Genomic DNA, 27,979 nt, shown 5'->3' with positions numbered 1-27,979 from the left:
GCAAAAACAATAATTCTCTAAATTTTATTAATAATATGTTATGAATGTTATTAATTGCCTCAATAAATTTAATACTATAAAATTAATAAGTTTAATTTGATGAAATTATGTAATCAATAACATTAATTACTTACATACATATATAAGTTATCTTTCTTTGCTAGCGCCCTCTTAGTTTCCAATAAAGATGATGGTCTAAATACAGAACGTTTTTAGTATATTTCTTTATTATTGAAGTAAAACATACAAATATTAAATACTCAATATTTATCATTGATCCAAAAATACGAAAAATGTGTGTGCAGACAATTTTTTCAACGTAAATACTGTGATTCTGATTGTATATGTATCGCAATAATTAGTATTTATCGAAACAATAGGAATTCAGTAACTATGACAAATCAAACAATGAATAACAAGATTACGTTTAATACTTTAATATCTTATATTAGTTTCTTCGTATAAAAACGAAGTTAAATATTTTGTCGACATTCATTTCAATTTTACAGTCATAATAACTGTATTACTTTAATATTTTTATAAGTATCAATACGAAAGAAGGAAAAGTGAAAAAACTGAAAAATATGGAGGTTGGTTTTCATGAATAATACCAAAATTAATTTTAATACAAATCATATTTCATCTAATTAAAACAGATTGTGTATATGTTTAATGGTATGAAATTTTCTAAATGAGATACTTTTACTATTATCTTTTTCTATATCAATGATTATCCCATCCAATACAATAGACTATATATAATGTAAATTATTATTAAAAACCTTTTATGAATAGATAGCAGTAGAATTATGTTATTTTAAGCAGAATTTAGTATGTTAATACTTAATATCCTTAGTTTTTATTTTTATTTTTAATTAGGTAGATGATTGTTCAGCTGGTGGAGATACTGGAGGAGAAGAAGATGAAGATGAAGCTTCTACTCATGGATCAGTAAGTAACAGTAGTAGTAGTGGGATGAGCGGCAGTAGTACTTCAACTGATAGTGGAGAAGACAGTGGAGAAGAACGGGATTCTAGTGATACAGATAGTCATAGTTCTGCAGATGAAGATGACGATGAAAATGAAAATACTGAATATTCAGTAAAAGCAGAAAGTTCAGATGCTCTGGTAAGTATATAAAATATATCAGTAAAATGATATTTTATACAAAATATCTCTTACAATTTTATTTTCAGAGGTGGGAAACTTGTGTGGCTGCAAATATTCGACTGAAACTTCCACAAGATCTTTGCGAAGATTCTGCTATCTTCAAAGAGTTATTAGATTACCCATATTTTTGGAATGAATGCCTTAGTGAAAATCAAAGAGAATCTTTATATAGCTTCTTACCAACTTTTCCAAAAGATTGTGATATCGAAGCTGAAATGGAAAGAACATTGCAAATGCTATTTGATAGAGAGGATCATAGGTAATTTGATGTTTAGATTTTTACATATAATATTTGTAAACACTTTTTTATTAATTAAATTAATTAAATTAGATTTGGAGTTGCAACGCTGGATGCATTTCATAAACACCTTTTAGCTGGTTATTATAGACCAGATATCAAACGAATGCGCAGTTTGCTACATAAAGCACAACAAAAAAGACTGTTGTTTGAAGAACGCAAAAGATCATACGAGCTTGCCAATCAGTTACTTAAATCACGAGAGAGTTTATTATCTAATGCATATAAACAGGGTTTTAGCCAGCCTGTACATCGAACAATGTCTAAATTTCATTGGAAGAAACCAAAACCAGCAATGGGTAAGTGACTACTCTTATGATAAATACTAAAATTTTTCTGGCTGTTTACATTTGCCCCACACTTCAGCCTTTTGGCAGAGAAGTATATAGTAACTTCCCGGAGACAATACTAACAAGCAATCAACTGATAGTTGAAGAGAAAACCCAGCTACGCTATTTGGAGGAACTGAGTATCCTGAGGACTGAACTGGGAGCTAGTGCAAGGTTAGCACCTGACACAACATCTGAAAATGAAGAAAATTATTTATATTATCAACTATCTGGAACTAAACAAAAGAAGAAAAAGCGCTCCACCATGAGTCTTCAAGGATTATCAATTAGAGGGTTGCAGATCAATCAAGAAGATGAAACAATTCGGCCTGTATTTTCGACGTTCCAACGAACAGACTACGCATCGAATAGATCGTTATTTGTTCGTGAACAAACAGAAGAAGCATATCGTGCAATGTTAATAGCTCATAAAAAGAGAAGAGCACATCATGATGTATGTAAAACTTGGAATATTATTAGTGTATTAATTAAATTGTGAAATTTGCAATATCTTTATTTTTCGTTTCTTTTCAGATTCATCCTGAATTAAATACTCAGGGCATTGCTCTTGCCGACTTAACTCAAAGAGCACAGACTGGCCAAAAGCACAAGCTTTCAATTAATACTTCTATAAGAATAACTCCTGCTAAGAAACGCATTAAATTAGAACAGTCTACACTTTGTCCACCTGCACCAAAATTAATAAATTCAAATTCTACAAAACATGAAAGTGATAACAGTGACTATTCTCATACAACAGATGATAATAGACATTCTAATGCAGTGGACATAGATCACAAGCTGACGCCCATAAAGTCTGAACCTATAGATGTATATGACATACATCAAGTATCAAAGAAAAAAATGTATGACTTAAAATTAACAAATTTTAGGTTTCTTATAATTATTATTTATTCTTATGTTTATCTTTTTTTACGTAGGAGCCCTGTTACTCCTAGGAGTAATAAATCTATTCCAAGCACATTAGAAATTAAGAAAGAAGTAGAAGAAATGGACTTTGATGATATAAAAACGGAGATTAATACAGGCACAAATGATGATGTTATGCCAGAAACAGAGGAAGATGAGGAAAATGACAAAAAAGAACTTGATTTAGGCAGTATCGATATGATGCAAATACCAATTCAACTTGATGATGGTATTGATATTCTTGATGATGTGAAGTAAGTTAAAGATATCTTATAATAATATCTTATTACCTCAGATAAAGAAACAAAATCTTCAATACATTTCTTTTTTCTATTTAAGATGTGAGAATGAAAATGTTATGGCTATGAGAGATAAAGAAATTTCTGTACCTAGTGGAGAAGATACTATTGATGTTAATAGTGGAGCAGAACTTATGCAAGAAACTCATGCATCATTTTTTTCTTTGCTGAGAGATGCTTTCACTTCTAAAGGAGAATTTAGAATGAGTACTGGAGAAATAAAGGACGCTATTACACAATGGCAAGGCAATCCAATTTCACCACTAAATGACTGGTATGGAAAAACATGTAATTTAAAAATACAATAATATATATTAACAACTATTTAAATATTTTAAACAATTTTATATACATATTTGTGTAGGTATTCTTTAGCATCTTCATGGCCATCGTTAGTTCCATTAGCTTTGGGATTTCTTGCTGGTGAATTAACATATTCTCAGGAATTGGAACAATCACAGGAACGGGAACAAGAACTTGTTCCCTACTTAGAAAATAAAGGCAGTGGTGTATATGCTTGGATTGGTGCAGGCAGGGATTCGGATTCTCGTTTATTAGATTTGTGTACAAGATTTTTAATGCATAGGTATCTAAAAGTTTCTTTATACAAAAGTATTTACTATTTTTTTATGTTCTTTTCTCTATATATATATATATATATATATATATATATACATATATATATATACATTTTTTTTATCAGGGATTCACTGGGGCCATCTTATATTTCATCTGGTGTAGTTTCTGTAAAACAAGTATCACAATTATCGACGTCAAGTAATAATAATAATAACAATGGAAACAATACAACCAATGGAAACACTAGAAGTGGAAGCCCTGCAGTAGAATCAATTAATATCGATACGAGTTCTCTTGGATCTATTACAGAATGGGAACCACCACGAGCATTATGGCCTACAGAATGGAAAGTCCGACCGTCTACAATCGAAGAACGTGAAGAATTTAGAAGACAAGAACGAATGCGCTATGCAGCACCTCATAAAGCATTTACTTATCGCATGCATGGATATGCATCTGTAGTAGGACCTGTCAAAGGCATTTATCAACATAATGTTGGTGCGTTCTCAATTAGTAATTATCATCACTTTTATTTCTGAAATTATCTTTTTTCGGTATATTTAACATTTTTTAAACAATAGGATCTGGATTAACTAAACCACGAGGGCATTCTTTATTAGTAGCCGACCGACCAAATTTTGTAACAATCTTAGCGTTGGTCAGAGATGCTACAGCTCGATTACCAAATGGTGAAGGAACTCGTGCTGACATATGTCAGTTATTAAAAGATTCTCAATACATAAGAGAACAAGGCGAGAGCGATGACAAAGAAGGGTATTTACATTCAGTTGTGTCAGGTGCTTTGGACAGATTGCATTATGAAACAGATCCATGCGTTAGATATTATCCTCGGCGAAAAGAGTGGCTATATCTTCATAGAGCTCGTTCAGAATCGGAATTTGGTATGTACTTACATTCTCTCATTATTTCATACTTACATATTATTTCATAACTAATTATACTTTTAAACGATATTTTAGAAATGTATCATCAACAGTTACAAGGCGTAGCAAAAAATAAAAAAAATGTAGGAAATACGTCACGAAATAAATTATTACAACCATCTATTAAACCTATTGTACATAAGGAACAATCTCCTAATAGCAGCAAAGAAACTACACCCAAAAAAGAAAGGCGCGCTGTTACTGTGGTACAACCAGTTATAACCCGGTAAATATAACATAAAAAATCTATAAAAATAAAAAGCTAAAATATAATAAGCCACGATAATTTAATTTTTACGCGTTATTATAGAAAAGAACAACGTAAAACTGATGAAAAAATTACTGTTGATCATCCAACTTCTTCCGAACAATCGGTTGTTAATACAACGACAGTAACAACAATTAATGCACCAACATCAGCCATTTCTACTGCTACTGGTACTACCATTTCTGTAACTACACTTCCAAGTTCTTCTACATTAACTACGACAGCTAACATAGAAAGAAATAATATCGTTTCTGAAGTTAAAACTTTAACAACGTCAAATGCAATTAAAAAAGTAACTAATATAGGAGGGAAACCTGTGGCTGTAGTAAAAACTAACGCAGCACAAAGTTTATTGCAATCAAGTCAACAGCATTTTCCTCATCATCAAATACAAGTGTCCACATCTGCGGGACTGCAAACTATAAGATTGTCAGGGCATTCTGTACTTCATTCTGCTCAACCTACTTCAACAAGTACTAGTTCTTGTATAGGAAGCACTACTACAAACTTAGCAACAATATTTCCTAATGCTAAAGTTCAAAGTCAACAACAGCAACAAACTGTAGTAACGAGTCAAACTGGGAAAAGTATTTTGCAAACTTCTAATATAAAACAACAATCTCAACAACCACACGTATTGCCTGGTAAAACATTACTGGCATCTCAAATAAAATTAGTCAGTTCAGGACAAATAAAATCATTACTCACAGGACATGGCCTTCAAGGTCAAACGATATTTATTAAACAATCATCTCCATCCAATAATCAGTCTCAACAATTACAACAACAACAACAACAATTAAAGGTAAAATTAAAAAAGAATTGATCTACTTATGGAAATACTTTTCTTAACTCTACATTAATATCAACCTTTTGTACTATATTAGCAACAGCAGCAGCAGCAGCAACAGCAACAACAACAACAACAGCAGCAGCAGCAGCAGCAGCAACAACAACAACAACAACAGCAGCAGCAGCAGCAGCAACAACAACTACAAAGAGTCGTAACTAATCAACAACAGATACAGACATCAGGAATGCAACGTATAATTGCACAAATCAGCGGTAAACCAATTGCTGTGCAAATACAACAATCTCCGCATCAATCACAACAGCAACAGCAACAACAACAAAAAATATTGGCGAAGGTTTTAACTAGTACAGGTGGAGGACAACTTATCTCTGTAGAAAGTTTACTTGCACAAAAGGGATTAAAACTAGCAACCAATGCTACTCATACTAACCAAGTAAATAGACAAGGCAAACAAGTCATACAAACTCAGTACCAGGTATTTATATAAAATACTGTAAATAATTGTAAAACGCATTACGTATACATGTACATAATGTACTTACATTTATCTGGACGTTCTATTTATCAAATTAGGTGGTGTCACAGAGTCAAACATCTTCGGCACAATCGAAAATTATTGCTAGTACACATCAACAATCTCAGTCACCTCAAACTCAGACAGTCAGAATGGTCACAGCACAAATTGCTGGAAAACCTATTGTCCTGGCAAGTGGAAATAAGAGTGTTGGCGTTGGAGTAAGTGGGAGTGGAAATGTAGTTCTTGGAAAACAGCAGAACCCACAACAACAACAAAGTCAACAGCAACCAATAATTCTACCAAGTCAGTTGCTAAATATTAAAACGTTACATGGTCTCAAGGTGATACCAACGCCTACAGGACTGAAGACAACAGGCGCTGCAGTTTATGCTAGGGTTATCGCGCCGACAACGATCTCTTCGACTCAGTCGACAGTAAATCAACAACAACAACAGCAACAACAACAACAACAACAACAACAACAACAACCTGCTCAAACACAACCATCAAAGAACAATTCACATAGCACACCTTGACAAAATTAATATGGTTTGTTTTATTATATACTTCTTCATTGATTCGGCCGTTTATATTTTCAATACTTTAAAACTATTACAGGTCTAAATCTCGTATGATTTACTTGTAAAACCCTAGTTAAAGTATGTAGCACTTCATTGTTGCATCGTATTTAATATATACAACAGAAAATGTTGAACACACAGAAATTCCAAAACTTTCGGGCAACACAACAGAACAATAGCTCTGTACGAATAGGAATGAGGCGATGGATAATATATGATGCATAAATGAAAAAATACGCGAAATTTGTATTATGTATGGAGTATTTACAAATGCATGATATAATTTGAATACAAAGCACTATTTGCTCTTGTGTTTTGAAAATATGTAGTGTTAAGTATAAATAAACTTACATGTAAGAAAATATTAAGTTATCTTTTTACAAGTTTTTGCCTTTGAAAAAAAAAAGAAAAAAAAAAAAGAAACTATTCAGAACACCTAGGCAGCACAAGCTACCGCGTCTTTGGTTCACCCTTTTCTCAAGGATATCATTAGAGACAGTCAATGTGTTCTTACCATATTACATAGATAAATACACATATACTAATAACATTAAATTGCATAACAGGAAGTCATAAGCTAAGTGTATCTGTTAAAGCAAACAGCTATAACAGGTAAATTAACAAAATGCTCACATTATTACACTTAGCGTATTAAAATAAACTTTGTTATATTTGAGAACTTCTTATTTCTTCGAATATGTCAATGAGATTATTGACACCTATTAAATAACCGTCTTCGTGACTTCCCACTTGCCATTCAACGTCGTGACGAATTTCAGATAAATGTTGTGGTAAAGGCAATGTTTTTGCGAAGTCAATCATCCATATACCGGCACTTGTAACGTCGTGTACAAACAATAAGCTCGAACCAACAACTTCATGTGAAGCAAAAAATGGAGATGCCTTTAGCGTCGTTCGTATAGCTTTAAGGCGTTGTAAATATTTTGGAACTACGTGTACATAACCTTCAACAAAACGCTTAAGAGCTTCTGTAACCTAAGGTAAAACTTTAGATTATAATATGTATCTTTGTTGTCATATTTAATATTTTTTTATTTAAACACGATTGATTAGCTAGTATATAATTGCAAACCTGTTCACGAGTTTTAGTTGTTTTAAAATCTTTTGAAGATCCACCATTTGCTAATTTTATACCTTCAACTCGAAATCCGAGTGTAGCCGTACTAGAAATTGTTTCTCGCCAGACCATATATCTTGGCTTTGTGACACCCTGTAATCGATGTTCTTCGACATTTGGTGCAGTGGGATCAATTTGTACCATTTTCTCATACATGTCTTTCCGTAGCTACATAACAAAAAATTATACAAAAATTCTACTGTACATAAAACATAACGTCTTCCTTTCCGTGTAAGTTCATCACGTTTATTATTATTGTTATTATTATTATTATTATTATTATTATTATTATTATTATTATTATTATTATTATTATTATTATAATAATTATTATTATTATTTTATACAGTATTCATTATATTGTATCCTATGGTACCTTAGGTCTTTCTTTGGCTTTTGCCAATTCAGATTCAAGATATGTTCGTATTCCGACTTTACAATCCATCACACAAGGTTGTTCAAATTCTCCCAAAAGATCTTGAAGTTGCATATATGAACAAACAATAGATCCCTTTTCTATTTTTTTATCTTCATCTTTATTCTTGGTTTTTGACTCAGAATCTTCACAGTTTTTTTCTTCAGATTCTCGAATATCCAAAACTCCTTTAAATTCAGGTACATATGGTCTCAGAATATCGCGCATTAGTAAACGGAAACAAGCTTCTTCCTGTGAGCAGTATCTCTTTAAGATAGTTCCTGGTGTAGGCCCAGCACGAAAGTTTCCTTGATGTCCAGCTAATTGTACCTAAATGAAAAATTATGAAATAAATATTGAATATGTGAAATTATATTATATTTATTCTTATAGGATATTTGTATTATATTAATATAATACTTACCCAAGGATATCGTTGTTTTTTATATATTTGAAAGAATGGAGCCCAGTGTACAACATTTCTCAGTTTTTTCCAACCAGATGTCTATAACAAATACATAATTATATTAAAATGGATATAACTAATATGAAAAAATGTGATCAGAGTGTACATCTTCAACTATATTTATAGTTAACTATACTTACTCGTAAAGACTTAACTGGTTGAAGTTCTTCAGAGATATCACAGTCATCTCCACTTAAACTGGAGGTAGTTGAACAGTCTGATACTTTACGTACAAATGGAACATCTAATAATTCAACTTTTGATTGGTCTTTTAGTTCAGAAGGATTATCATCTGTATATTCAAGAACTGGAGAATCAAATTTACTGTAATATGGACCAGTAGTCTCCACACATGAATTTCTTCTGTTCCCAGCTTCATGTAGATTCCTGAAACAAGTAAAATTTTTGTTTGTTATTTTTATATGGATATATGCAAATATTTAAGTAAAACCTAATATATCATAAAATATAAAAGTACCTCATAGAAGTGGTATTTGATTGCCCTAGGCACAAACAACAGGAATCAGAATGTCGACGAAGGCGACAAACTTGAAGGAACTTTAAATTTAAAGACTCTTGTATCTCATCACAATCCAGACAAGAACAACTACTGGCTTGACTTGGACTGCCACTCGTTCCATCATATTTTTCGACATCAAGATTGGTTCTCTCAAAGTTTTCATCTAAGTAAGAATAATCCGAATAATCGCTAACAACCACACTTGGTGTTCTCCAATATCTTGGTCGTCCTTCAGTAGATTCACATTCGCTACTTTCTACCACATTAAAACAATCCCATCCTGTAAAAGAACAAATAATCTTTTATTCCATTAATTGATAGGTCTGACATCTAAAAGTAAATAAATATATATTGGAAAGAAATATAAAAAGTAAAATTAAAAATAAAAGATCATCAAAGATTGAACATGATTAATATGATGGGATAATCAAATTCCCTTGGTTTTCTATTTTCACTTGTATTTTTTTCTGGAATTTATCTAAGTAAATCACCTTTTCCTTGATCCTCATCACTCAATACAGCACTATCAGAACTGTAACATCTCGTGACCCTTAGTTTGTGTCGATTATGCTGATAAACACTATTCGATGTATCGTCATCACTCGGCAAGGTAGAATCGAGACTCCAGCATCGAGCTACCGATCCTCTTCTTCGTTCCGTATCGGGCTCAATGCCCTCGTCGTTTGGAGGACTTTTACTCAAGACACGTACAACCGGCATCCTTATTGTATCAAATTTGTCGTACCTTTCATTTGCTTCCGTAGTATCATCATTGGTGGTATCATTTTCTTTTTGTGGAAGATTCTTCGACTTCATCACGGTGACCCCATTCAGTGGCTGGTGGCTGTTCTGGTAGCTGTATCTGCCGTATTACACGTAAATATTCAACGATATGATCCAGCGGAATGGTGGTCAAAGAATCGCGACGTGTTCCAGCGCGTAATAACAATGTAAACGAGGAATAAATGATTTTTGATCGTTGATCGATACAATTTGTTTCACAAAACAATTGTTACCTCGCACTTGTCTCTCCTTTAACGCGTGCCCTTCCATTCGGTACGATGGGCCGTAGTATGCATGTCGTATCGGATATATTAAACTTTAAATTGAATGCTTTCCAAGGACGATCCCGACGCTACATATCGAGAATCCAACTCGACGCCATGTCGCGTTGAGAAACACGAAACTCGGACGGGAGTATGCCCGATAGTTGTTCGATACATGCGTTCGTTCGCGCTCAGCAATCGTCCCCACTCTATTCTTTGAAGGAATCTCCTTGAAGAGAAAAGTAACCCTCTTCTACAGTCTCTTTCTTTCCTGTCCCTTCTTTTATTTGTTCCTGTTATTGTCAGTCTCAGACGAGTTCTTCGAATACAACACAACGTCTTTCGACAGAGTAGTTTATCGCTCATAGTAACACGTTCATGTTATTTCACTTTAAAAAAAGTTTGTAGAAACGTAGTTTCGTAAATATATCATACGATCGTTGTCATAGATCACTTTATATCATCTCTCGTTTTAATTAATTCGTCTATGATTCGTCACTTCTTCCTTGACGCATTGATATCGGGGCATCCTCTTTTTTAATTTACGCGCGCTTCGTAAGTCTTCATCGATTGTCGATTGTTCACCATACTTTTTAGTACAATCGCAGAGATTTCTTTATTTCAAATTACCGGAAAAGGGAGTTGTTTTTAGGTGATAAACGATGAGAGATAAGGAACAATAGGAAGTTCGATGGTAAAATTGTTGTCTCATCGAAGGTAGGAAAGAATCTATAAGTGTGTGCTTGATCATTCAGTTCGGGGAAAAAATTTAGAAAGGATGAGGTTGGAAAGGTATATTGAAATTGTTTCTTATTCTTTCGTTTGACGTCACGCGTGCGTCAGAGGAACCGTAGAAACGAGAAAGTGCGATTGAATGATCGTATTTACGATCATCTCGCGACTATATGTTGTCTGGTATCGTTAATTCTTTCTCCTTCTCTACGAACGGTCCATTATCTCGTCAGTTCAAATGCCCCTCGGCCACTTGAGCCTATCTGTGTTCGCTTCGTTCTATTCAACGCGTATCAAATGCTTGTCGTATAATAATAAATGTTCCTTATTCATTTCGGAACACTTTAAATGTTTATTAGATATCAACGACCTCTATCTATAATTATAATTCAATATTCAAATATTCGCATTTGTATTGCATGCAAATAATGCTTCGATATTACCGTATATTTTTTTCCAATTGCATTTTTTTACAGGATCAGTTTTTCAACTTATTTCATTAGCTTTTATTCGTATTATATGAGTATTCTCGAGATAATCAAATATATACTAATAATTATATTTTTTCCGTGTTAACTGAAAAATATCAGGTATGTTAGAATTATGAACAGGACGAATAAAATTTGTCATGGAATTAGGTCAATGTTGTCTCAAGGCTATTCTCTCTCTCTCTCTCTCTCTCTCTCCCTCTTTCTCTCTCTCTCTCTCTCTCTCTCTCTTTCTCTCTTTCTCTCTCTAGTATGCACTCTAGATAAATGATACCACATGCGCTAACACTGTATTATCTACATATAGAATGAACTGCGTGCTTCATAGTAAATGTTTTAAATTCTAGAAGACAGAGAAGCAAATAGCATATCGTCATATACTGTCTCTTTTTAAGAAAAAGTGATTGGTTAACACGTTTCTATGGTAACGTATCAATGACGTAGTATACAGAATAAGCACCTACGATATAACTACATATATATTTATTTAGAAATTCTTTCTTCAAATATCAATAAAAAGTAAAAAATAATATCATGTATTTTATTTATGAATTTAATTAACAAAATAATTAAAATTGTTTAACAGATATTCTTTACATTACACATATGATTATGCATATAATTAAGATAAAATGTCGATTTTAATCTATTCTTTCTTCTTCTTTTTCTAAAGTTCACATATGTACAGAGTAGTTGCTCTCCAGCGTATATATAGATGTTCCATTTTGTACGTCCATGTGCCCTATTGATTAGTTACGTATAAGTCGATCCGATTTTGTAACTTTTTTCGTTCATGTTTAGAAAAAATTAATAAAAAATGGTCGCTGAACAAAGAAGACGGGTCGAAGACCTTATGACTAGAATGATCGAAGAAATGGACAAAGCGTATTTAAGGAAAATGCAGGTAATTGATAATAGATTTTATTTAGGTTATTTGTGTCTTTGGACCTCGTGCTTTAAGATGATATTAGATACTGAAAACTATACTGTCAATTCAAAATGTATTTGTTTATATGGAAAATAATTAATAAAAATGGGACTTTTATAGATTATAATAAAAATAATTGATATCTTTTTTAATTTTAGGGTAATATGCATAGATGTGCGGCTACTTGTTGTGATAATGAAAGTTACAGCATACTACAAGTACAAAACTGTGTAGAAAATTGTAGTTCCTCGTTAAATGAGGCACAAAATTATGTTCAGAATGAATTTGTAAGAATACAGGTTTGTACATTAACTTCATGTATCTTTATATTGCTTATCGTAATACTTAATGCATAGTACTAATGTGTTATATTCATTAGAATCGATTACAAAGATGTGTAATGGACTGCAATGATACAATAAAAGATAAAATGAGTTCAAATCTAACGCAAAATGAAGTGGATAGGTATAGCGAAGAATTTGATAAATGTGCAACAAAATGCGTAGATACTTATTGCGACTTACTGCCTTCGTTGGAAAAATCAATGAAAAATGTACTTTCAAGTAAAGTTTAAAAATAGTATAAGGATAAATAAATTATTCTTATAAGACTAAAAAACAAATTTCAATTGTTGAAACATGCATCTTTTGTAATTTTTATAGGTATTAAATATGTAACATAGAGAAAACTGTTAATATTCAGAAAAATTATTTTTAAGTGCATTAATGCATTGGTGGTGTATATAATGCTCAAAGTTTTACATACTTTAGTTAGTTTTCCTGTATTACAGTTAAATACAGTAGTTTTATTTCAATTATTACAGATCTTACTTTGTCATTTTCAAAAGAATTTAGTCACTTTTTTATAGCCATAAATACTTTTCCATTTGTACATATATAAAAAATATGCACCTGTTTCAATTATGCTTCCTAATCTTTTTCCAAAAAATATAGAATATAATAGCTAGAAATTACAGTGTCGTTGTAACTTATTTTTTAAACATATTGGTTCCAGTATTCAGCGTCATATTTTTTTCTATTCATAGTTTCAAAAATAATTGTTACAAATTGGGAGTAACTTTCCGCCGCTTCGTGTTTCTTAGATATCATTTTGACGTGTACTGCCTCATCTAATACTTGCTTCTTCTCAAATTTGTTTCCTGCAAACAACAGTTGTACAAGATGACGTTTTGTATAAGACATAGTGAATTAAAAAAAAAGGAGATAACGAACTGCATGATCATGGTATTTATTAACTGGTACATTCGTTCATTGCACCAATACATTTTCGTTTCTCTTTTTTCTCTCAACATAATAACAAATTCACTGTTGCAATCAATATCTTTTCTTTATTGTTACAATAGACATTACGCTTATTGCACACTTTTCCATGATATAAAACCTTTCCACCACTCTCGCTCAGTACAAATAATTGATCAAAATATATCGCAAGAATTCTGATCTAATATGTAGAAATCTGCAAAGAAATTATTTAAATAATAATAATTTAATTATAAATATCAACGCAATATATTTCGTTTTCTTTCGGCTTGCGTATGAGTTCCTATGAAAATTCGATATTGGGCCAGTTTGTTTTTTGCATTTTTAATATCTATTTGATAATATAGTCATACATTAAATTAAGCTGTTCGATTTTTTTTACTCCAACCCGAGAAAGGCTGTGAGAGGCGTGGTGCATTGTTATTGCGCAATGTTGATTAGGAACGAAGACGCGCTCTCTTCGCTGATATGCAGACACGTAAATGTTTGTCGAGAGTATCTCGCACACATCTCTAACGATAGTGACGTGAACATTCTCTTTCGTACGCGTACACATGTCCTTTTTTTTTTTTATTTATTTTTATTATACCAAATGCGATTATTGTGTATGTTGTGTGCATACACGCGGTTTGCGCGCGTGTACGTCTACATTTCAAATATATTTTAATGTCGCGTAGTGGAATGGCATGAGTTTTGGAAAATGTCAAATCTTGGATTACTGAAAGTATATAGTATTATAAGTGAATGCTGCGTTATTTATTTCGCACCCTATTGTCGTACCGATTGAGATGAAAGATCTACTGAATAAAGTTCCATTCTCAGTCAGACCCCCAATCAGTCAGACTCTTCGGACTAGATTCTTTCTTTTCAGTATCTCATTGAAATTATGCGCTTCCTCTTCATTAAACGCTAGTCACATCTCAGAGTTATCTTTTTTTTTTTTCTTTTTCTTTTTGTTTTTTTTCCCCTAGGTACGTCTGGTAAAGAAGAAAAGAATAAAAAGATATAAAGGAAATTCTAATTCTGTTATAGTTTTCTTTTATAAATTTGGCCAACTGCGAATAAGTATGTACTCTTTGCAATGGTACATCAATACCGATCTCGATCATATTACACAATTCGAACAAGAAATCGTCTAATCGTAAATTTCGCGAAGATAAAATGAATTTATGCTGCTTCATATCACATCGAATGTCTACACGAACAGTAACGAAAACATAAAGGTACATGCTGATTAACGATCGTGGATAGTTTTTCTTCACCGCGTCTGTTTACGGATTCGTAACTAAGCGGATTAACTTCGGAGTTCTTGTTTGTAAATATTTCTTTCTAACATGATTATTATAAGAAATTCACATTTAAACGGGATAAGATCGTTCGCGTCGTAAGGTCAAAGAATTCGTTTCAAGCGTTCTTTTCTTTTATTTTTTTTTTTTGTTTTTGTATTTTTTTAAGTTAGCGATACGAAAACAATCCACGACGTTTAAAACAACACACTTTCGATATCTATTCTCGTAAAAGTCCAGTCTGAAACGTAATGAGAGTACTGGTCAAGTTTGCCGGAATACCGATTTCAAAAATGTCTAAATAGAACTGCGTCTCTTGGTCCTATCCTAAGCTATCACCGATTGTAAATTAGCTCCTTCGATCTTCATTGCTTAATTAATATCGTGTTTAATGGTGTGCCTGCAAATGGAACACGCGGAGTCCTTTCTGCAGGCCCACACTGTTTACTATATGCTATTATCGCGGAGCAAAGCAGTCGTTTCGTAGCTGCGTGACCGCCATTGTTTTTTAGGATCTTCTGAAAATTTTTCGCCTATCTTTTTCACAAAAAAGAAACATATCATCCAAAAAGGTTATTAATCTCTTAAAGGTTTCCCGTTTTTTTTTTAATTTTTTTTTTGTATTTTTTTTTTGCGCGAGTTTCTTTCCTCGTTTTGTTTTCTTTTCTTTTTGTTTTGTCAATTTTTCAACTATTTTGCGTCATTTAATTGTAACATTCTCGGCAGTACGAATTCACTGCGTCGCTACCGACGTAATAAATTGCGAGACTCGCCTAATATGGCTGACTTCGAAGCTTGACCGCGTCGTTAGGTATTTTTTCGTCTGTATCCACGCGCGTTCGATTTGTACTTTGAAATGCTGAGACAACTAATCTGTTACAACTTCGCGAGCTCTCGTCGAAAGCAGTTGCCACGTTATTTATTACATATGTGTATGAATGTATGTATGTATGTATGCATGTATGTATGTATTATATTTATAGAAAAAGAAATATATATATATATATTTATAGAAAAAGAAAGAGAGATAGTAAGATTGTCGATAACAGATAGAATTCTTATGTTTCCTTTTCTTATTATACTTTTGTGTTACCATTTTCCTTATCCTGATTGAAGAAAAATGTTCGAATATAGAGAATGATCTGAATCATCTCGTGTATATATATATGTATGTATATATATATATATATATATATATATATATATATATATATATATATTTTCATGGTAACTGTTTCAACAATAGCTTTATTGACCAGTGCGAATAAATCCGAGCGCCGCGGGCAAGACTTTCGTTTTTCATTAAATAATAACTTTAAAAAGAAAAAAAAATAATAAAGAAACATGAAAACAACTAGAGGGAAGGGACTTCCTACTGATTTTAAAGAATAGAGTGCGTACTTTTACGTAGAGTAGTAAGTATCTATGTAGTTGTCGAACACGCGAGAATCTCCGATCGCTTCGTTATCGTCTCTTTTTTTTTGGCACTCGAGCCTCGGGCAACGTTCGTCGTAACACATTCCAAAAATTGATTACACTATTTACGCGACATAACGATGAAGGATCGAAAAGAATAGTACCTCATAAAAAAAGGAGGAAAAACAAAAAACAAAGTATGCGAAATAAAAGACTCAGTATCATAATAGCACACCGATTACAATCACGAACGATTCTCACGCATTCCGTTTATTTACGCTCTTATATATCACTTAGGTATTTTTCCCTAAACACATCAGGGCCACTCAACGATTTTTTGCAAAGTAACGACGAGTCTACTTTGCAAAATCGATCGATATCTCTCTGTCGTTCGTAGATAGAACGCCAGTGGGAACGATCACAAAACCGGTCGTGGAAAATAACGGAAATCATGCGAGTAGCCCCCTTTTGCTCTCCTGCCAACCTTGCAGGAAACCAAGTCGCGCTTAAAAAAGGCTTAGAACACACTTTGAATATCGATCCCTGTAGGCGAATGAGACAACTCGCATCCGCTGTGTGCACGTATTCACTCGATAACTCTAAAAAGAAGAACACCGTGTTCCCTACTCTTTCTTCACGCGATTTTCTTTCTTATTTAAATAAAAAAAAAAAAAAAAAAAAAGAAAAAAGAAAAAAAAAAGAAATAAAATAAAAAAAAAAATAAAAAAAAAGAAACAGAAAGAAATATTTGGAATATCTCGTGCGTCAGAGCAAACGTGCCATTAAATTCTGCAATCGAGCAAATTAGAGTCAAGAGATATTTCAAATATTTGGAAATTTTTTAATGTGTTTCACATAGCTAACATGTGCGTCTTTATTAAATATTGTTTAAGAGGTAAAGGATGTTAAAGTAAATCGTTAATATTTTGCTCGATTGCTTCACGAATTTTCCAACGACGCATCATTGGATCTTGTTTAACATTCATTATATAAGTTCAGATAACTTTTTATAGCAAATAAAAATAATTATCTAATATTATTTCGTAAAATATTAGCTTGATGATTTCGGTTTTTAGTGAATTTTAAAAATCTCATTGATCTGCCTGTCTTTGTCGAATTTCGCACGAGTCTTCCTTTTATATTATATAATTAATTTTACGATTATTTTTATACTGTACACGGATCGATCGTTGACAATTACTCTGAGATCACAATTACAACACGTTATTCGTATATTAATACTTAATGATGTTATTCGCTTCTTGTTAAAGTATTTCTCTATTCGCGTAAGATTATTGCATACAATCGGTCCGTGTAATTGGTATACTAAGTTCATAGCTGCTCCCAATGAGAAAATAGTTTAGAGCTCTAACACAAATCAGATTTGCCTACATGGATCATCTCGACAATAATGTCTTCGATAGACTTAGTGTTTCACAAAAGTTATAGAGGTTTACCAAAAGGTGTAACCGCCCTCCGTTCCTCCTCCTAGGAACGAGCCTTTCTTTTGCGACAAGGCCACACTGTGACCCGCCATTGCAGCTAATTGTGCAGCATTCGCAGCAACACCCGGTGGTGGTGGTGGCAAAACAGGCTGTGAGATACCATCGAATCGAGTACCATCGAATCCATTCTTTGAACGAAATATAACGATTAGTTACAAATAGTATGATTTTTTTTAACTTACAAAGTTAGCAGAAAAAAAAATGTTAACTTGAAACTTACAGGTACCATGATCGTGGGCCTAACTGGTGCAGGTTGCATGGCAGCTGCTGGATAATATGCCGCAGCCGCAGCTAATGGTGGATAATATTGCAATGGACCATACGCAGTAGGATAACCTGCTAGATAACCACCAGGATATCCTTGACCATACATTGGTTGATACATCTTCAAAAGAATGTGATTTTCGTTATAAACGCTTGTAATAGATATATATAAATATATTTATGCAAGTAGCAGAATTAATAATCTTACCATGGGATGTGTGAGAGTCTGATCATATGTTGGCGGCGGTGGTCCTTGCGCTGCATATAGTTGGGGTTGATTTGGAAATACTCCATATGGTGCTGCGCCTGCAACTGTTTTGCAAATATTGTTTATAATACGAAATTCGACATTGCACAGTCTTGCTTCGAAGCGAAACTTCATTTCTTAAGATTTACTTCTTGGAAGATTAAAAATATATTAAAGTGTCCCTTACGCGTACCACCATAAGTAGCAGGTTGAGCTGGGGCCGGAACAAAACCTGTTGGTGGATGCGGTGCCACGGGATACGCTGTAACATAATGCGATACAAAATGCAGGAAGGTTCATTTTTCCGATTGTGACTGGCCGATCTAAGCCAATGGTACGCGGTACCACTGCCAAAAAGGACAAACGACGACTCGTTTTACGGATCAACATGGCTTTTCTTCCGTTGCATAAATCGTGTGTCCGTGGCACTTTCTGTTTCTTTCTTTATTTCTCTTTTCTTTATTAACAATTTTCTTAGATATTTATTTCCTTGCTGAGCACGTAAGTCGCGTCGTCAGCATCCAATCGTTTAACGGATAACTGACCTTCGTCTTACTCGTAGTAAACATTATAACAATATAAGTTAATTTATAAAAATATTCTATCGACATTTATTTGTTATTTCAATTGATGTTTTAAACGTTATGATTGCAAGGAGTTAATCCGAAACGTTTGGATCCTACAAGTGGTACTCCCACACCCAAGTATATCTTACACATGACATACACCATTTTTATCAAGGTACTATTTAAAGCTCAAACAATGTTAGTCACTAAATAATGGTGAAAAGAAATAACCGAAAGAACGGTATTGCCGCCTTATTGTCACCATGCGAGTTTATCGAGTAAACGCGATGTTTTCTTTATTGTTTCAGAAGATCGTTCAATAAACGCTAAAAAAATATCTTTATAGATAATCGCTGATCTCGCATAAACTTCGATGGTACAAGTCAGGCTTTAGAGTAAAAACATTTACGGAACTATCGAAAATCCACGATACGTCGATTTCCATCGATTGACTTCGATTCATTGCATTTTCGAAATCGCACACAAAAAAGACAGGACAATCGAAAGTTATACACGTTAGTGGATTATCGACAGTAACGTCGTTAAAAGCGAGTCACACTTGAGAATAGCTTTGACAAGTTGGACTTCTGGTATCCTAATTCAAAATACATGGCAAGTGGTGGAATTCAAAATCTGGAGCAATCTGTGGTGTATATGTATATCTTGTCACTAATATACTGAAATTATCAATTCGATTTAGATGCATGTCAAAGTCTTCACCTCATCTGAACATGATTCATAGAAATTTCATTTTTAACGTTTTTCATTTCTGCCGATTGTTTTCTTTTTTTTTTTTTTTTTTTTTTTTTTTAAGAAAAAAAAAAATAATAGTAAAGTACAACAATAGCGATTATCAATGCCTGGTCAAAAGAACCATTAGGAAGTCAATCATAAAATTAAATGAATAAACTATTCTCAAATGAAAACTCGTGTAATTGACCTACCTTTACTTCTAAAACTAAGATATAATACGAAACCGATCTCAAAGCAAATAGCGTTACGCAATCAAGGTAAAAGCCAAATACATTCGTCTAAAATAGCCAAACCTGAGAAGACCCATAAACTGCTATCGTTTGTATTAAATTAGAACATTCAATTAAGAAAAAAGTAGACTAGCTATGATCTCTCCATTCGTCATTCTCATTAGCACATTAAATGTTATTCATCACATATCAGAGAAAAAAATCAAAGTATTCTATCGATCGAGTTAAACTTATAAGTTTTGTTGTAAATCTCGAATTAAACCTTGCGGACAATATAAGAAAGGAATTGGCGATCACTAAATTTGGATATTCTGCTATAACTATATTTGCAAGTGCTAATTATGTCGCACATTTACGATGCTCTCTCAGGTCCGACTTTACGGAAAAACAGAAATTACAAAAAACAGAGCTAAAATAAAGCCAAGGGTAAGAAGGATAATGGTTTGTTTCAAAGAGTGATATTAAAACAAGCCCAGTAATCAAAATTCGATTAGGTGAGGCATTTTAACCGTAAGAATAATTCAAATTCAATTGAACTTTCACAAGTTGACCGAATAGTCATGTTCGGGCGGTGAATGTGTAATTTATACAATGAGTACAGTGGTACGATGAAAATATATAATATATGTATATAGATATATATATATATGTATGTATGTATATATATATATATCAAGTTCCACACATTCAAAAAGTCGTGACAAGATTCAGCAAACCACAAATTTCTGCAAATATCCATAAATAAAGATCAAACATGATTAAAAGTTCTTTATAATTGCGTAGTAATATATTATTAATTGGGCGCTCCTTGCCTCATGCTCGACGATCGTTAATGAAAAACTTATTTCATCGCGTGGTAGTAGAGTAGTGGTAGTAGTAGTAGTAGTAGTAGTAATAGTAATAGTAATAGTAGTAATACTAGTAGTAGTAGTAATAGTAGTAATAGTAGTAGTAATAGTAGTATAGTGGTATATAAATAGTATAGTAGTAGTAGTGGTAGTAATAGTGAAAGGGCTGCTCGTTAACGAACCGCTCGACACCATCGCAGAACGCCCAATTTTTTTCTTTTTAGTAGTCTAAATTATGCCCTGCGCCATCGCGATTAACATACGCAAAGTGTACCCGATATTATCGAGTTCTTTTATTTATTTTATTTTTTATTTAATCAATTAATATCTTTCTCTTTCTTTGTTTTTTTCTTTGTTCTCTTATTCCTTTTTAACCTTTCACGAAAATCGGAACGGGCCAAGAATCAATTTTTTAATTAAACGGTACAACTTGCGTATGATAACTAGCTCAAGCTCAGTAGCAGTGGATGGACATGTTGTATTCTAACATAGACGTCAGCCCACACCAAATTTTCCATGGTAATTGAAGGCCGCTCCATCATCGAGCATGGAAACGAGCACTACTACGTCATATTTTCTGTGACCTTCCCACGTTTTTGCGATTCTCCTATTCACAAATTGTCGATCATTTCTTTTTCTTCCCTATACGCGCGTAAGTAAGATTCTTCGCGATATTTTAAAAAGCAAGAAACGAAAAGGAGTTTCATCTATGCGCTCGTTACTCTATTGGTCGTATCGAAGCGGCCTTCAAAGAATAATAAGTTTTATGTGTCAGTGCCACGGTGCAAACAATCATCGAATCCAATAACAATTGATTATAATATTAATGCTAATACGAGTTTTACTGGGTAACTTGAAAAGTGTCCTGTTCTCTCTCTTTTTTCTCCCTCCCTCTCTCTTTCTTTCTTTCCCTCTCCCCGTCTCCTTCTTTCAACTCTCTTTCTCTTTCTCTCTCCCTCGATTTGTCCCAATGAGCATATTCGACCCAGTTCGCGTCAGAGCCAAATGGTTAAGGTTTTCGTATTAATTTCTTGCTTTTTCTTTTCTTTTTTTTTTCCTTTTTGTTTCAGTAAACATAACGTAAAAAAAAAAAAAAGATGAGCAATAATTCGAACACTGCCATCAATCATAATATTGTAGTCCATCTGTTTCTGCTAATGACGATAATTTATCGAAATGCTTCGGTGGAACAGTCGTGCCTCCAAAGTAAAAATCGAGTGACCAGTATGAAAGACGATTTTTTTTTACCTCTAAACGAGTCTCCGCATCGTCAATAACTTTCTTTTCTAAGTTAGATAATAGATAATATTCAGGTCGAAGAATCACGTCGTGTCATATTTGTAAAGATCGATTAAGATTTATACTCGTCATCGAGATCAAAAAATTCCATCTCCCGTACCATTACCCGTTTCTCAATAATGGAGGCATTAACACCCTCAAACTTTTGACTAAAGTTTCATAAAACACTATATCATTTAAGCTCACTATTAACAGTATACATGGTATAGTGTCTGCCAAACACATGCACATGCAAATAAAACTGCGAGAGAAATTCCTATGATCCTAATCTCGATATCCCGACAGATTCGTTCTTTTTCTCTCTTATTCTTTCTCTTCCTCTGTTTTTCTCTTTCTTTCTGTCCAACCAATTAACAAAAAACAATACAATGAAGGAAAGAACGATTTATGGATATCTACTACTTCGTATATATTGAATAAAATTATCATTTCAATAGCGAAAAACCGAAAGGAATAGGAAGATCTCTTGGAAATAGTTTAAAAAAACTACAAAACTATTTGATTACATGGACAAAAAGTTCATTCAAAATTGTAAAAATGTCCTCATTCGATCTCTCCATTTATAAAAAAAAAAGCAAGTATTTTATTGATGATCCAGAATGTTTTTGTATTGATCATCGAAGCAATTAATTAAATTATTGTATAATAGATCAGAATCAGCCTTCATTGTTTTTATTTTATTTTATTATATTTTATTCTTTTTTTTTTTTTTATTATTATTATCGGAGAGAATGAATTCAGAGGAAATTTCTAATATATAATATATCAAAAGCATGCATAATAAATATCATAGCAACATATCAAGTACGGGTTCAAGCATCTTCGTTTTTTTCTTCTTCTTTTAATACAATGAATTGTTATTAACATTTTCTTATTTCTTCATAAATGAAAGAAGATGAAAGTAATTTGTCAATCTTATTCGATGATGCTTTTTCACCCTTCAGATATATGTATATATGATACATACATATATCTCTACTTCGCGTTCCAAACATGCAAACTAAAATACAAATACGTAAAAATTATCAAAGCTATACTTGCACATTAACCGATTGATGCAGGCAAACGTAATTTCACTCGACGTTATCGTCTATATATTATATATAATTCCACACTTCCACACGCAAACACGCTTCCCTTTCATTTTCATTCTTTGTCTTTCTTCGGCAACGAAGCTCGTGTTAAAATATTCTTTTCTTTTTTATTACATTTTTTTTTATTTCTTTTTTTTTTTTTTTTGTTTCTTTCTCTTTCTTTCTTTTCTTCAATTGAACGACGAGCGATCATGATATTACGTTTTTCTTTCAACTTTTATCCTTATTAAAAAATAACTATATAATTGTATCTACGAAATATACATATATATATATATACACATATATATACATATATATATATGATATATATACGATATATATAAATATATAAATATATATATACACAATCTATATACTCAAACAGTTCAATAATTATAATATAGAAAGAACTAAGTCCGCTACTATTGTCGAAGGAAGAATAATGTTTCAAACTACAAACATGCAATATCGACCACAAGTTTCGTTAAATAGCAAAACATAATTTAATCTCCTTAACGAAAAGGACGTTTATTCTTTTTAATTTAATTTTTCTAACGCGGCACAAACATTTAATAATATTACATATATAATTACGCGAGAGAACAAATATGAATTTATTTATTCCATTATACAACCTTTTTTTCTTTCCATTTTTTGTAATATCGAGAAACTTGTAGCCCGAGATAAAAGCAACATGCACTATTGTTAAAAGTGAGCTACAAAGTTTCTATCAAGTAGAAGTATTATAAATATACGCTGAGCTTTTAGATACAGCATTCGTGTCCACCCTGGTGTCACGCCGTGTCTTTATCGCGTGACTAGTCATCGAACTTTTAACACTTCCTGTTTTTTCTCCCCCCTTCATCTCTAGAACGTAATATAATCATTATCATCATCATTATTATTATTATTTAACATAATTCATGATTTCATTGATCAGATCGATTCGGATGAAGATCATCGCGCACGCTCGTTTGGACACGGCGGACACTGTAGAAAAAAAAAAGTTAAAAGAAAAAAGTAAAACGAAAAGACAAAAAAGAATAAATTAAGCAATCAGCCAATACCACGTTTTCAGTACGAAATATTGGTACACCCATATCAATATCTTACGTTCATATTGATTTGGATATATAGCAGCCGACGTCTCCAATTCAAAAAGTATTTTACTCGGTCACGTTTAAACGCATTCTCAAAAAACTTACAAATACGCCGGTGAGTGTGATCCTAAAAGTGATCTTTGCCTATCTTAATTTCGTATCCTGACAAAAGCACGCGCCGCAATCCTATCTCATCGAGAACTATTTATGCTCTACCATTAAAACACGGAAGGAATCTCTACTTCCGTGCCTCGGCCATTCAACGAATTTTTTCTTTACACATGGGAAATTCTCTCGATCCTCGATACCGGTTGATCGTGCGTCTTTTTTATTGGCGTGTACTGCCTGGAATAAACGATGATGGAATTAGTGGAAAAAAAAAACAAAAAACATAGACACGGCTACATCTCTTCCACGTAGCGATTGATCATAAATCGGTCGATGATCGCTAGACAGTGGGATAAGTACCACTTAATAGACAAATAAACAATTCAATTAATTCAAATACACTATTTATATAAAATATATTATGCTTTTAAATAATTACGTCTTATAATAAAATCGTTATAATAGCAATTAAGGAGACAGTTGGAAGCAATTGGTTATCGAAGAAGTGAAAGTTGAATTAAGAAAGTTGTTATGATCTCAATTTTATGGAAGGTTAAATCAACGAAAAAAGTTTTACTTTTATTTTTAAATTAAAAAATAAATATAAGAATAAAGAGAAAAAATCAAGAGTGAGTTAATGAATTATCAAAGTATTAGCTCCATTGCATATAAGCTCCAATAACGAAGTTTACCTCATTGATAGCTATCGCGTATAATATGACGAACAAGTTTATTCTTTAGAAAGATAAAATCGAGATTGAAGGTGATACCATGGATAGAACGATTACAAGCTTAAGTGGTACTTAACGTGCTAAGCACAAGCGATGTGACCGAGCCTTATCGTCCCGAAATGATCCTAACACATGATTGCGAATTACCGGGACTGTCGCAGATCTTAAGGGCCATCCGTTCTCTCGAGACTTTTAAAGACGCGAGTAACGAACTCTTGACGATTGTAGGCGGGAAACCCGGGCCGGAAACGGAAGTTACGTTTCATTTCTCATCACTTTTTGAATCAGGAGGCGCACGGCGCGTCTATATCTTCATATATATATATATATATTAAGTGGTATTCGTGTCTTGTGTATATGTGTGTGTATATAATGCATGTATATATGCATGTAAGTGTGGGTATATATATATATGTAATATACGTAATATATGTTGGTATATAAACACGTAGTGATTTAAGGTAATATATTAAGTAAGGTGAGGTTAGATACGTGGCTTAAGCTGCGCGAACGCCGGTCTCCGAAGCTCCACCTACTGACTGGGATCAAATCGTCTTTGTAATGGTCCACTGCAAACATATTGACAGCCACAACTGTAGGCACTATTCTTCGCTTCAGTGGCTATACCATCACGGTAATAAGGTCGCAGATTTGCAGGCAGCGTATCCTTGATACTCAATATTTCAAGGAGTATCGCAAAGGGCCATATCAATTTCTTTAACTTACAGACTAAACTTTACATATCCTTAAAGCTATACTCTCTGACACTTCACCTGGTTAGCGATAAGATAGGATTTGGTGTAACGAAGTAGCGCTTGAGTGTTTAATTTCTTCCCCATTAAAGGTCAACACGAGGGAAATACAACAGAATTTATGACAGTCAAATGAGTATTTTCTTAGAAATCTTAAATGAGCTTGCAACGACAAATTAAATACTTGATCTGCACAAAATTATTATGTTGGTGATGCACTGATTAGGGATGGCGCTTGTGACAAAAGTAACATGCATAGAGATTAATTAAACTCAAAGGTTTTAAGTCGATTGAAAACTTAAAGAGTTGATAGAGTACTTTTAACAATGTTATGGATATTAAAAAAATTTGCTTCTCAAACAAAATTACTAATATATGATTATTCTGCTCCCTCTAGTGACATCAAGATCAATGTATTCGTGTTTTATGATAAACTTATTTTATATAATAGATACATTTTTTGAGAAAGTAATATGATATTACTTTTTGATTCAACTAGAATCTAACTGATATTATATTCTTAGGCTTTGTAATCAAATATGCATACCATGTATATCAATAACTTATAAATTTTGAATAAATTAATTTTTAAACTTAATTAAGTTTTTAACATAATCAAGTTTCTAATACAGACTTGAGATCCATATTAAGACTCATATTAAGACTTATCTTTTATATATCTTTTTAGAATATTATGAAAAATTACAATTAAATGGCTTCCAGATATATATGTAATTTAGATAAATAAAAATTTAGATAATTAAGTTGCTTTTGCTCTATATATATGTCTTATATATATGCTATATATACTATATATATATATATATATATATATATATATATATATATATATATATATATATATATATATACAATACATGTAATTTGTAAATTATATTTGCATTAGAATTTTTGCAAATTAATGACGCAAAAAGTTATCAAGATATATAAATATAAAACTGTCAAATTTATTTAAACAATTTTTCAATGATAATATTTTTACTAAAATATTATCAGTCTCATATGATTGCTCAACAAAAAAATTATGAGAATATATTTTATTTCATTATAACATTAAATTTCATAACATTATTTAATTTTTTTTTATATCAAGATAATAACTTTAATTTTCGCAATGGAGTAGATATTTAAGAAGTGTAATCTAATAAGATTCTCCTCTATTAATAAATTAAATTATTTTTTATAATGTAATGTACGTTTAATTTGTAATAAAATTCAATTATTTTGGATATTTTTTCGAAGACAAACAATTAATGGCGCACTATTAGGCGATATTGTCAAAAACCTGTAGAGCGTACGTAATTCGTAAATGCAGATGCATGCTGCACGTTGAATATGTATTATCATTAACCTAACGAGGAGGACATTGACGAGATCGTATTTAATCGTCTCAATCCACTTATCCTTTGATATTTTCATTAAAATAAGAAACCAAATCTATATTCGAGACAAATTAAATTTTGGAAATAAAAATATAACGCAAGAATTATCCGGGACAAACTCTGGAAGCCATTTTGTATTTCTCACACACAGTATGCGGTATTGATTTATCTGTCACTAAAGACAGAGAGAATTGAGTTTTTTCTCGTCGATGTACGACGGTGATCCGATCGCGTAACAACAATACGAGCTCTAATACAATCGAACGTACACCGTGTCTCGCAGGTGTCGGTCGGCATCGCTGACATAAGAAACTTTCCGTCATACGAGTGACAAGTTGTTACTCGCGACTCGAAAACACGGGATAATCTTAACGAATGTAACACATATCGCTAATCGTACTGCGCGATTACGGCATATAGTTACCTTTCTTGTCGGTCATTATTGCTTAAAGTTTGCACAAATTCTAGAAAAAAATACGGTTATTCCTAATTAAATCACCGATTTAAGTCACAATACTGAGGAGACAGGGAACGGCTGTGACACTTGACAGACACTAGCGCCCTTTATTGAGCGTGCCCGTGGCTCTACTGGTTTTAAGAGTTTCATTGGTTCTGAAGATTATGGATTCTTGACCAATCGATTCAAAGTTACA

At 32.7% G+C, this 27,979-nt stretch overlaps 4 protein-coding genes and 1 long non-coding RNA gene across 19 annotated transcripts; 2 read left to right on the top strand and 3 right to left on the bottom strand.

Annotated features, from left to right (window-relative positions):
- The first annotated feature begins 31 nt into the window (after window positions 1–31).
- Window positions 32–8,655, top strand: LOC124947851 (nuclear factor related to kappa-B-binding protein). Its single transcript, XM_047490534.1, has 15 exons — window positions 32–590; window positions 880–1,128; window positions 1,197–1,429; window positions 1,502–1,767; window positions 1,899–2,251; window positions 2,332–2,663; window positions 2,739–2,981; window positions 3,067–3,300; window positions 3,391–3,612; window positions 3,730–4,103; window positions 4,187–4,507; window positions 4,586–4,775; window positions 4,860–5,622; window positions 5,705–6,106; window positions 6,205–8,655. Exons 1-15 carry the CDS (start codon window positions 585–587, stop codon window positions 6,682–6,684), a joined length of 4,668 nt encoding a protein of 1,555 aa, XP_047346490.1. The 5' UTR covers window positions 32–584; the 3' UTR covers window positions 6,685–8,655.
- Window positions 6,956–13,093, bottom strand: LOC124947855 (inositol-trisphosphate 3-kinase A). 5 transcript variants are annotated; one of them, XM_047490548.1, is made up of 8 exons: window positions 10,285–13,093; window positions 9,760–10,130; window positions 9,227–9,548; window positions 8,889–9,135; window positions 8,707–8,787; window positions 8,244–8,612; window positions 7,823–8,035; window positions 6,956–7,725 (listed from the first exon to the last, which is right to left on the bottom strand). In XM_047490548.1, the coding sequence occupies exons 2-8, from the start codon at window positions 10,082–10,084 to the stop codon at window positions 7,396–7,398; spliced, it is 1,887 nt and encodes a 628-aa protein (XP_047346504.1). In that variant the 5' UTR covers window positions 10,085–10,130; window positions 10,285–13,093; the 3' UTR covers window positions 6,956–7,395. The 5 variants fall into 5 exon arrangements, with proteins under 5 accessions (XP_047346504.1, XP_047346506.1, XP_047346503.1 ...); XM_047490550.1 differs by having other exon boundaries at window positions 10,014–10,130; XM_047490547.1 differs by having other exon boundaries at window positions 9,760–13,093.
- LOC124947859 (protein FAM136A-like) lies at window positions 9,856–13,276 on the top strand. Of its 7 annotated transcripts, none has more exons than XM_047490564.1 (5): window positions 9,858–10,144; window positions 11,882–11,958; window positions 12,336–12,438; window positions 12,621–12,761; window positions 12,842–13,276. In XM_047490564.1, the coding sequence occupies exons 3-5, from the start codon at window positions 12,352–12,354 to the stop codon at window positions 13,034–13,036; spliced, it is 423 nt and encodes a 140-aa protein (XP_047346520.1). In that variant the 5' UTR covers window positions 9,858–10,144; window positions 11,882–11,958; window positions 12,336–12,351; the 3' UTR covers window positions 13,037–13,276. The 7 variants fall into 7 exon arrangements, with proteins under 7 accessions (XP_047346522.1, XP_047346520.1, XP_047346519.1 ...); XM_047490563.1 differs by having other exon boundaries at window positions 9,858–11,106; XM_047490561.1 differs by having other exon boundaries at window positions 9,859–11,106; window positions 12,208–12,438.
- On the bottom strand, window positions 13,233–27,907 carry LOC124947858 (DAZ-associated protein 2-like). Of its 5 annotated transcripts, none has more exons than XM_047490555.1 (6): window positions 27,751–27,907; window positions 18,648–18,722; window positions 18,422–18,525; window positions 18,170–18,334; window positions 17,902–18,077; window positions 13,233–13,621 (listed from the first exon to the last, which is right to left on the bottom strand). In XM_047490555.1, exons 1-6 carry the CDS (start codon window positions 27,764–27,766, stop codon window positions 13,609–13,611), a joined length of 549 nt encoding a protein of 182 aa, XP_047346511.1. In that variant the 5' UTR covers window positions 27,767–27,907; the 3' UTR covers window positions 13,233–13,608. The 5 variants fall into 5 exon arrangements, with proteins under 5 accessions (XP_047346511.1, XP_047346512.1, XP_047346515.1 ...); XM_047490556.1 differs by having other exon boundaries at window positions 18,654–18,722; XM_047490559.1 differs by lacking the exon at window positions 18,648–18,722 and having other exon boundaries at window positions 27,751–27,889.
- On the bottom strand, window positions 21,764–25,657 carry LOC124947860. Its single transcript, XR_007100524.1, has 2 exons — window positions 25,319–25,657; window positions 21,764–24,677 (listed from the first exon to the last, which is right to left on the bottom strand). It is a non-coding gene; the product is annotated as an uncharacterized LOC124947860 (long non-coding RNA).
- Window positions 27,908–27,979: the final 72 nt, after the last annotated feature.

This window comes from Vespa velutina, chromosome 3 (assembly GCF_912470025.1).
Source record: "Vespa velutina chromosome 3, iVesVel2.1, whole genome shotgun sequence".
Classification (NCBI taxonomy): Eukaryota; Metazoa; Arthropoda; class Insecta; order Hymenoptera; family Vespidae; genus Vespa; species Vespa velutina.
This window is presented reverse-complemented; position numbering and strand designations above follow the sequence as displayed.